Raw genomic sequence first — 11,400 nt, forward strand, 5'->3', positions numbered from 1 at the left:
AGGTCCTTGCTGAGGAATCCAGATGGGGAGCTGCTCCACGTCAGCACCCAGGCCTATGAGGCACAGGACTGGGCACCAAAAGGGCCCAAAGGAGAGGGAATGGGGGAAAGCACCCTGGGTCTGGATTTCAGAAGGGCTGAGCATGAGTCCAGTTCCTCCATTAACCACGTGACCATGGGGCAGTCATTGTTTCTGGTTTCTTTGGCAGGAAAAATATCCTTACCTACAGTATGGGAATTGCTAGGAAAACATTTAAAAGTGTTTTGCTGACTCTCAAACACTGTGCAGGTGTTAAGTTGTCACAGAACCCAGCTCCTGTCCTTGGGGACTCAACAATGTGGTGGGCAGGTAAGCACAAGTATACATAAGAGGACAGTCTACAATTAGTGCCAGGCAACAGGAACACAGCAAATGCTGCATGTTCAGGGTAGTCAGCTGGCATGATGAGGGAGGCAGCAGTGTAAATAGACAAGGGGAAGGGACGTTCCAGGCTGGGGAGATGCATGAGCAAAGGAGTGGCCACAATTCTACATGTGATGTGCTCTGGCAACAGATGCACACCAGGGGATGCAAACTGACGACAAATTTAACAAGTCCAACATGCAGGTGTGTTTTACTTGCACAGTGTTTATTTGTTTGTTTAGTATTATCTGGCAATTTTTTTTTTTTTTTTTTTTTTGCCGCACTGCATGGCTTGTGGGATCTTAGTTCCCTGACCAGGGATTGAACCTGGGGCCACAGCAGTGAAAGCGCCAAGTCTTAACCACTGGACTGCCAGGGAATTCCCTCATCTGGCAGTCTAAAACAAGGAGATTTAAAATGAAAAATCCAGATTCCCTGTTCTTTTTTAAAAACCAAAAGACCTGGTCCCACTAGGGTCATTTTCCCCAGCAGACAGCATCTTCTGGAGTTCCTGACAGGGCTCACAGCACATCCACTGCATTGCCTGTTGCCTTTTCGACCCAGCCCACTTCACTTGCTCCATTACTGCCTGACCCCATCAACATCTGAGCGCATGACCCCTCTGCAAACAAAACCTTCTATTTGGAAAGATCTGTGAAGGGAGCTACACCAGGGGAGACATGGGTCCCTAGGGATATCTTAAAGGAGGGATCGAACTGGACCCAAGCTCAAAAGCTTCCCTCTGTCAGCTGCCTCCAGCTGCCAGCCGGCCTACCCCTGCACACCTGACGTCTTTGCCCACGGTCATGGACGCAATCACTTTCTTCACCGCCTCCTTCTTCTTCTCCTTCTTGTCACTGTTCAGCTCTGCCTTCAGCTCGAAGATCTCCCCTAAAAAAGGAGGCAGCATGAGTGATCCATTTCCACTCTGCCAAGGGGCGATTCCCAGTCCCCGACTTCCAAAAGAATGGGAGGGAGGCAGGGAAGACACTCTGTGCTGCCCGCTGAAGGCAGCTTCAGGCCCTGGCCCTGGGTGGGCAGGCAGAAACAACTCTGAATTATCAGGAAGGAAGGCTGGAGATCACGTCAGATCGAGGGGAGAGGAGCCATGGAAGCTACAGAGGTTCTGAGGGAGACAAAAAATGTGCTGCCAGGTCCTGCTCAGCCAGATGGCTAAAAACATGCCGAGGGAAGCAAAGCTCTCCTCAGCCACCCACACCCAAAGCCCTCAAAGCAGCGTGGGATGGAACCTGGGGACTTAAGGTTTGAGGGAAAAGGTCAGGATTTGCTCAGTTTCAACACATAGGCTTTTCCTGTTTCCTAGAGCTTCGAGTTAAAAGAGCTCACTCAGGGTTTCACTTCCTGATCCACAAGTGGTTGCTCGGCTCTGAAAATGGGAATTCAGCTGTCCCACGAGGGCTCTAGCATTTAATAAACTGTTCTTAAGAAATTGATGATCTGGAAAAAGCAAACGAGGAAGTAGGACTGTTCAGGGCCCTGCCATGGAGAGGTAGTCAGGGGCCTGATAACCCCAATAACAGGTTAAGAGGGCAGATGCTGGAGTGAGACAGGCCTCCTGCCCTTAAACCAGCTGCAGCCAGCCTTTCCTGAGCCTTTCTCTAAGCCAGGCACCTCCCTAACTTCTTCCCACACCTTTTCTCATTGCATCCTCACAACTCCACACTTGCCCGCATTTTGCAGATGAGCAAATGGAGGCCAGAAGAGGTTCAGGAACTTGCCCAAGGACACGGCCATGAGGAGGAAGGCTAAGATTCAAAACCAGGTCTGCCAGCTCCAAAGCCCATGTGCTCTGGCTGACCCAGGACATTCACCCTGCTTCTCTGAAACCATTTCCTTGTCTGTACTCTCTGCCTTGCCTGGGGCCTTGACTCTTCTCATGTAACAGATGCAAAATGCTCAGCTCAGTGCCTGGCACTCAGTGGCCTGCATTAAAGGTGGTCACTATTATTACTAATTTACCACATGAACCTCTGTCTTGGCTCCCTCTTTTGTAAGAGAGTCCCGGGCTTCCCTCTCAAGTTACTTGGGTTGGGGGTGAAGCAGAAACTATCATGTGGGGGGAAGTGCTAGAAGAAGTTCTAGATGGATTTACAGTGAAAAAAAGAAAACAGGGTTTTTTTGTTTTGTTCTTTTTTAAAAAATTTTTTTAATGACTGAACAATGTGGTGTTCAGCAAAGACTTGGGATGAGAGACAGTAAGGAGTTTAATTAAGAACAATCGTGCAGCACAGCCCGGGCAAAGCCACATTGAGGATATTGCTCAACAGAGCCAGAAGGAACCTGCAGACCTTGCAGTTCAAATCCAAGGCTCTGGAGAGCTGAAGGAACACACGCCCTTCTCCTCCAAGAGACTAAGGGGGCTGTGTCCCTGCTATGGGATCCAACAGACCATGTGACTGACCCTGGGCCTTACTGCTGGGCTGCCCCTCTTTGTTTGAGGTGTTTGGCCAGATTCAGTACAACTGGCAGTCAATTGATGGATCTAGGCCCGAGTCACCTTGGCCCCAAGAAGGCTAGTGAGGTGATCCCGGGATCTGCCTGCTTCAGAAATGCCTCCTTCCTATAATGTGCCCCAAATCCAACCAGTCACCAAGCCTACCTCCTCAATCACATACGAGGCATCCAATTCTATCCCCAACACCCCCGCCTTCCTCCCCGGCTCAGGCAGCATCATCTCTCATGCGAACTGTGGTTCTGATCTCCCTGCCTCCCCACAGCCTCACCCACTTCAATCCTTGATTAGAATCTGCCTCTGACCTCCCCCTGCCTAAAACCATCAATGATGTCAAATTTGGTCCCAGATATTTCTCTAGACATTCTCCTCAAAAGAAAACCTATAAAAAAAAACCCCACTACTGACACCTCAGTTTACTCGGCACTGTTCACCCACTCTGACCTGGCTCGCCAGGCACCACAAACCTCTCCAACCTTTCTTCCATCACACTCTTCAGTAACTTGTGCCTAGGCTTTCCTTTCCCTGATGGACGTGGGACAGCACTCACTCCGCCCCCCTTTATCTGTCTAGCTCCACCCCAACCCTCCCACGGGCCCCGCCCCTCCCTTATCACAGCACCCACTGCCCTTTAGAGTGATCACTACTTAATAAACTGTCCTCTCAGGCTTCCCTGGTGGCACACTGGATAAGAATCTGCCTGCCAATGCAGGGGACACAGGTTTGATCCCTGGTCCAGGAAGATCCTACAGGCCGCGGAACAACTAAGCCCATGCGCCACAACTACTGGGCCTGCGCTCTACAGCCCGCTCGTCACAACTACTGAAGCCCATGCGCCTAAAGCCCATGCTCCACAACAAGAGAAACCACCACAATGAGAAGCCCGCACACCGCAACAAAGAGGAGTCCCCGCTCGCCACAACTAGAGAAAGCCCGCGTGCAGCAACGAAGACCCAACACAGCCAAAAATAAATAAATAAAATAAAATAATTTTAAAATTAAAATAAATAAACTGTCCTCTCTGCCCAAGGACAAGCAAAGCAAGGTCAGAGACTCCGTTTGTCTCCTCCACTGCACATGGAAGAGACACAGGAAAACTGGCTGGACTGAGAAATGAACCACCTGATGAGGGGACTGCAGGTCCTGGCTCAGCTGACCCAACAACAAACTCTCCTCATCTGGTCAGCAGGCGAGTGTTAATCTCACTTGGAGGGAAAGAAGGAGGAAGGAAGGGCCAGCCAGAAAGATGCTTACAGGGTTAAAGCGCATTTGTCAGCCACTACAACCAACTCCATTTCCCAAAAAGCAAAATCAACTGTAATACCCAAACAATACAAGACTAGCTTAGCAAATTTTGATGCAGCAACTCAACAGACTGAGTCTTCAGAACTGTGGGGAAACGTTTATGATAATGCCAGATGAAAAACAGGATATAAACTCTGACTTCAACCACGTAAAACATGTGCCCAACGATAAGGGCCAAACATGCACAGATACCACTGTGCAGTTGCTGACAGGATTGTGTGCTTTCTTTCCTCTGGGCGGTGGGGCGTCATTTTTAACAATTTAAAGCCATGGGGAACAAAAGAGGGCTTTTTTCTATACTTGGAGTTAATGCTTTTTCCTTCTGGAATTCTGAAAGAAGTAGTCATACTTCTTACACCATCCGCAGTTCAAATTTCCGGATCCACAAGGTTCAAAATGCTCTAGGTGATTCTTGCCACTTGCTTCCAGGCCTCCACACGCCCTCACCCCCCACTACCACAGGGAGCAAGCAGAAGGGTCGGGCAAGGAAAGAAGAGGATAAGACCCCACAATGGGGATGTCCCTGCTGGCGCAGTGGTTAAGAATCCGCCTGCCAATGCAGGGGACACGGGTTTGAGCCCTGGTCCGGGAAGATCCCACATGCCACAGAGCAGCTAAGCCCGTGCACCACAACTACTGAGCCTGCGTTCTAGAGCCGGCGAGCCACAACTACTGAGCCCACGTGCCATGACTACTGAAGCCCACACGCCTAGAGCCTGTGCTCTGCAACAAGAGAAAGCCCGCGTGCAGCAACGAAGACCCAACACAGCCAAAAATAAATAAATAAAATAAAATAATTTTAAAATTAAAATAAATAAACTGTCCTCTCTGCCCAAGGACAAGCAAAGCAAGGTCAGAGACTCCGTTTGTCTCCTCCACTGCACATGGAAGAGACACAGGAAAACTGGCTGGACTGAGAAATGAACCACCTGATGAGGGGACTGCAGGTCCTGGCTCAGCTGACCCAACAACAAACTCTCCTCATCTGGTCAGCAGGCGAGTGTTAATCTCACTTGGAGGGAAAGAAGGAGGAAGGAAGGGCCAGCCAGAAAGATGCTTACAGGGTTAAAGCGCATTTGTCAGCCACTACAACCAACTCCATTTCCCAAAAAGCAAAATCAACTGTAATACCCAAACAATACAAGACTAGCTTAGCAAATTTTGATGCAGCAACTCAACAGACTGAGTCTTCAGAACTGTGGGGAAACGTTTATGATAATGCCAGATGAAAAACAGGATATAAACTCTGACTTCAACCACGTAAAACATGTGCCCAACGATAAGGGCCAAACATGCACAGATACCACTGTGCAGTTGCTGACAGGATTGTGTGCTTTCTTTCCTCTGGGCGGTGGGGCGTCATTTTTAACAATTTAAAGCCATGGGGAACAAAAGAGGGCTTTTTTCTATACTTGGAGTTAATGCTTTTTCCTTCTGGAATTCTGAAAGAAGTAGTCATACTTCTTACACCATCCGCAGTTCAAATTTCCGGATCCACAAGGTTCAAAATGCTCTAGGTGATTCTTGCCACTTGCTTCCAGGCCTCCACACGCCCTCACCCCCCACTACCACAGGGAGCAAGCAGAAGGGTCGGGCAAGGAAAGAAGAGGATAAGACCCCACAATGGGGATGTCCCTGCTGGCGCAGTGGTTAAGAATCCGCCTGCCAATGCAGGGGACACGGGTTTGAGCCCTGGTCCGGGAAGATCCCACATGCCACAGAGCAGCTAAGCCCGTGCACCACAACTACTGAGCCTGCGTTCTAGAGCCGGCGAGCCACAACTACTGAGCCCACGTGCCATGACTACTGAAGCCCACACGCCTAGAGCCTGTGCTCTGCAACAAGAGAAGCCACTGCAATAAGAAGCCCGTGCACTTCAATGAAAAGTAGCCCCCACCTGCTGCAACAAGAGAAAGCCCGTGTGCAGCAACGAAGACCAAAGGCAGCCCAAAAAAAAAAAAAAGAAAAGACCCCACAATGAAACAAACAGTACCTTTCTTGGTTGTGGTGAAATATTTTGAGTCCGTCATTTTGGTCCCTTATCTGTGGCCAGACTCTGCAAGACAGAAAAGAGGTGACTTGCCCTTGTGTTCCATTCCATTTTCATTTCACAAGAGGGGAGAGGGATCCAGTGCATGCCTGGTGAGGGGAGATAGCTTCTCATCTCTTTACTGGGCAAATGAACTGTTAGATAATGGCTGATTAGATTTTGGAGGGTAATTCCGAAGGATCTATCAAATTTTAAAATGTGCATATTCTTTGACCCAGCGATTTTACTTCTAGGAATCTCTCCCACAGAAATATCTGCATAGGATAAAAGGGTTTTATATCCTCCAGCACTGTCTATAACAATATACCACTGGAAATAACTTGAATGTCCATCGGTAGGGAATGGCTCAATACTTTGGAAGAGTCCACAGATTAAAAAGCACTGAACAATCATGGTTACAGCAGCCCCTCTGTGGTGCTCACTCTGCCCAGCACTAAGTGCTTCTCACATGTGAACTCACTGAAGCCTCATCACAGCCTCATGGAAGTACTATCACTATCATTGCCTATATAGTCAAAGGGGCTTGGAAAACGCCAAGGTTAAAAAGCTAGAGAGATTTCTTCTTTACCCAACTTTTCCAAGCTTCTCTAAACAGTGATAGGCACTATTCATCTCTGGAGAGGGCTAGAAACTACACACTGCAGACTCTACAGCACTCCCCAAATCTGACTGGTCAGTTTTCTCAAAGCATCTCTCAGGACACCTCCTAGGGTAAAACTCACACTGTGAAGTACTGGTCTAAGGCAACAGGGCAAAGAAAGTACCAAGGCCCTCTCATTCATTCAACAATTTGCTGAGCATTTACTATGTAACTTCAATAGTTCTTCTTGGTCAACAGATGAGAGATATAAGAAGCTACACAGGAGCCAAGTATCCTGGATGCATGGCAGAGGCTTCAGGGGTTGTTCTAACATTTATTAAGAAGCTATCATTTACTGAACCCCTATTAAAGCTTTACAAACATTATCTCATTTAATTCTACCAATAAAGTAATTGCTTTTACCCCCTTTTTAGATGAGGAAACTGAGGCTCAGGGATGTTAAGTAACTTGCCCAAGGTCACATGGCTTGTAAGTGGCTGGACTGGGACACAATTTCAGGTCCATCTGAGCTCAGGACCTGTGCTCTAGAGAGGAGGGAATTCTGCTTCCCCATCTGAGAGAAAGGACAGAACCCTGAGAGTGGCTTAAGGACTCAGTCCAAAAAGCCATGAGACTTTCAACTTCCAGTCCTACCTATAGTTTCACATGGTACATAAAACCACACAACCCAAAGAACAGACATTTGCATGGAGAAAACTCACTCACTTGGTCCCTTCTGTTGCCTCTATAGAAGAGACTCAAACATGTAAACCATTAATATCTTCTTTCAATTCATTGCTATCGGTGGGGGGAGATTAAGGTTACTCTTGAGATGGATGTGAGGAGTCAAGGAACATCTCAAAAGTCTCTGTAGGGACTTCCCTGGTGGCGCAGTGGTTAAGAATCCACCTGCCAACGCAGGGGACATGGGTTCAAACCCTGGTCCAGGAAGATCCCACATGCCGCAGAGCAACTAAGCCAGTGTACCACTACTACTGAGCCTGAGCTATAGAGCCTATGAGCCACAACTAATGAAGCCCGTGTGCCTAGAGCCCATGCTCCACAACAAGAAAAGCCACCGCAATGAGAAGCCCATGCACTGCAACAAAGAGTAGCCCCCGCTCTCTGGAACTAGAGAAAGCCCATACGCAGCAACGAAGACCCAACACAGCCAAAAATAAATAAATAAAATAAATAAATTTATTTTATAAAAAAATCTCTGGAAACAATGGCAACACAGCTCCCCTGCAGCCCAACTGTATTTTTCCAGTTTAAGTCTGTATTTATGGCAGGATGGCAACAGGGCTGTTTCCCAACTGAGACACCTGCCCATAGGTTTTGTTTCAGTAACCAACAGGGAACCAATAAGTACTGCCTCAGGGCTGCCTTAAAGCCTCTGTGGATCCCATTAGGATAAAGGAATAAAGGCTTCGCTGACAAAAGTATAAAGAAAAAGACACAATTCCACATTCCTTTTGCTTTGTCAGGTTGAAAAAGGATGATGGCACTTTTCTATGGGAGCTGTGGGAAAGAGCAGAAGAGACCCCTGTGTCTGCTGATGCCAGTGCCACTGCAGGGCCGCTAACTGCCAGTCTCGGCAGTGGGAGTCAGGGCTGCAGACAGATCCACAAAGGCGAGGACCCAAGTCGGCCTGGTCCACAGCTGCATCCATCCTCCACACAAGCATGGCCAGGGTTCAGTCAATAGTTGTTGAAAGAAAGAAAAGTTGCCACTGAAAAGCCCAGGGACCCTCAGCCTGCTCTCCGACAGCTATGAGGTAACTATATAAGCATTTGTTTCCTACCGGAGTTTACATACATTAAAAATAATTTCATTTTGAGCACAGAGAAAGCCATTTTCTCAGAGAAACCTCACCAACCTAGAGGTTCTTTGTGGAGCTCTGAGAATGAGCAGGTAAAGAAGGCAATGGCACGTCTGTCACACAATAAAAGGCTGTATGGCTTCAGAAGTCACAGGCCTGAGAGCATAACCAGAGGTATCCAGAATAGGAGAGTACCTTAGGTTTCCCAAGGTTAAATTTAGTTAAAGAAGAGGGATCAATGAAGGCAAGAGGGGCTAAAAATCACAGGCCAAAAAATCACAGAAAGTAATGTACAAACCCCTCCAACGTTAAATCTAGAAGGAAATCAAAGTGAACAAAGCAAAAACTACCTTAGATGTCCAGCTTCAGCGCTGCCCAGAAATTCTTCCTTCTCTGGTAGAGGAGGGTGTCACAGGCTTTCCCCTCATCTGCAGGCACAACACAACATCCAAGGGCCCTGAATTCCCAGAACACAGCCTGGCAGATCTGTGTTGGATGCAACCACCCAGATGGAGGAAAGGGTGGGAAAATTTCTCTTTGGGGGATTAAAAAAAGCGAGAGAGCTGCAGGGTCAGCTAGTGAAGCCACCACAGCTGCTGATGCCCCTACAGCTGGAGCTTTTGATGACACTCTTCCTTTTATAGGTGCTAAGCAACTACTCACAAATTTAAACCGCCACCCCATGTGACGGCTGGCGCTGGCGGCCTCTTTCCTCCGCAGTATCTATTTCGCATATCCCTCTGCAGAGGGCCCAGTGGGACTGCTGATGCAGAAACTGTATCCCTCTGAAGTTGTTTCACATACAGGAAATTAAGGTAGAGGAGGAAGGAGAAGATGGAGAGAAATGAAAATGCTTTTGCAAAGCCACCCCAGAGCACCGATTAAAAAACCTCACCTCACCATGAAAGATCACCAGCACCATGTGGATCTACTGAGGGTGGCTATCTCCGCATGTTCTTTCACCACAGTTGCCTAGGGTATCAGCACAAGAGAGATTTTTCATTCTCTCTGCAGGAATGGAAAAAACCCTACAGTTCAGTCAGACTTTGAGCTCAGACTTGCAGATGCCACAGGAAAGACTGGTGCTTTTCTTGACCCTGCTCTCAGCCGTTGCTATGCATTGTATCCCTGCTAATGGAGGCCACAGGGCCCAAGACTCTGACCATGTATATGAGCCACAATTGAAAGCAAGCAGCCAATTTAGGCAAGAAAAAGCTTAGGGTTTGGATTCCATCTTTGGAAGTGGCAGAGCGCATTAAAAAAGGCAATAATTGGAGGGAATTTTTGTTTCAGAAGCTGCTCTGGCCAATGTGATGAGTCACTTCTGCTAAGGATACAGCATTCTATGCTGGGATACCCCTCAGTTTCAGTATTTACAGGCCAAGGAATGCCTTAAGGGGATGGCACTGTCCAAATTCAAAGCAGGGCACACCTGGGACCAGTTTGTCTTTGAGGAGACACTGCTGCTGTCCCCACCTCTGTCCTCCCTCCCCACATCCATTCTCAGTAGATGACTCTGATGCCACAATCCCAGGGCCAGTTCCTGTTAATCTCACTTTTTTCTTGGTTTTAAATCCTATTGACAAGGGCTGCTTCCCTTGTCACTAGGTGTAAAGAAATGAACTGAGTAATAAGGCCTGAAACAGAGTAGTTTTCTCCTACGTTTTCTAGAATTATAAAGAAGTCCTTGGTGAGAATCACTGACGTACTGGCCAGGGACAAAGATGTAATTTAAGAGTGGAAAAATGAGGCCCTAGGAAGAAAAGGAAAGGAAAAAAACTCACAAAAAATATTGTCAGCTAAAGACGTTGAATTTTAGCAACTGGAGTTAGGGTTGGGTTTAAGAAAAAAAGTCCCCAACACTTTAAAAATTTTTGAGTCATCACAAATCTAAATGTAATTTTATGACGAGGAGATTAAAAATATCTTTCTGTGTTTTAAGCTAAAAAAATGAATTTAAATCTATTAAAAAACACATTAAGGGACTTCCCTGGTGGTCCAGTGGTTAAGACTCCATGCTCCCAGTGCAGGAGGCATGGGTTAGATCCCTGGCTGGGGAACTAGGATCCCGCATGCCGCATAGCGCCACAAAAAATATATATATATTTTTTTGAGAAAATATTGAGGAACTTCCCTGGTGGCACAGTGGTTAGGAATACGCCTGCCAGTGAAGGGGACACGGGTTCGATCCCTGGTCCAGGAGGATCCCACGTGCTGCAGAGAAACTGAGCCTGTGTGCCACAACTACTGAGCCGGTGCTCTAGAGCCCATGCACCACAACTACTGAGCCCACATGCCACAACTACTGAGGCCCATGTGCCTGGAGCCCGTGCTCCGCAATGGGAGAGGCCACTGCAGTGAGAGGCCTGTGCACAGCAACGAGGAGTGGCCCTTGCTTGCCGCAACTGGAGAAAGCCCGCACGCAGCAACGAAAACCCAATGCAACCAAGATCAATCAATAAATAAATTATTTAAAAAAGAAAATACTGAATATATTTCAACTTTTCTCCAAGGTCTCAAACTTGCTAATAATAATTAACTGAAGAATACTAAGCTGAGGTTACAGTTTACTTCATCGCTACAATTCAACTTCATCTCTTAAAAATGCGGAATTCAGTGGTTGAGAGTCCGCCTGCCGATGCAGGGGACGCGGGTTCGTGCCCCGGTCCGGGAGGATCCCGCGTGCCGCGGAGCGGCTGGGCCCGTGAGCCATGGCCGCTGAGCCTGCGCGTCTGGAGCCTGTGCTCCGCAACGGGAGAGGCCACAAC

At 47.8% G+C, this 11,400-nt stretch overlaps 1 protein-coding gene across 4 annotated transcripts in view; it reads right to left on the bottom strand.

The window, feature by feature from the left end:
• Positions 1–11,400, bottom strand: part of AP1B1 (adaptor related protein complex 1 subunit beta 1) — a 55,142-nt gene that overhangs the window by 28,310 nt on the left and 15,432 nt on the right. For 3 of the 4 annotated variants that reach the window (XM_007461168.1, XM_007461169.1, XM_007461171.1), the window contains 2 exons: positions 6,174–6,236; positions 1,188–1,293 (listed from right to left, as the gene is read on the bottom strand). In XM_007461168.1, the coding sequence (XP_007461230.1) occupies positions 1,188–1,293; positions 6,174–6,210 (143 nt within the window). In that variant the 5' untranslated portion in view covers positions 6,211–6,236. Of the gene's footprint in view, positions 1–1,187; positions 1,294–6,173; positions 6,237–11,400 lie in introns of those variants that run through there. The other variant, XM_007461170.1, reaches the window with a different exon arrangement.

The sequence above is a fragment of the Lipotes vexillifer genome, unplaced genomic scaffold (assembly GCF_000442215.2).
Source record: "Lipotes vexillifer unplaced genomic scaffold, Lipotes_vexillifer_v1.1 scaffold691, whole genome shotgun sequence".
Taxonomy (NCBI): Eukaryota; Metazoa; Chordata; class Mammalia; order Artiodactyla; family Lipotidae; genus Lipotes; species Lipotes vexillifer.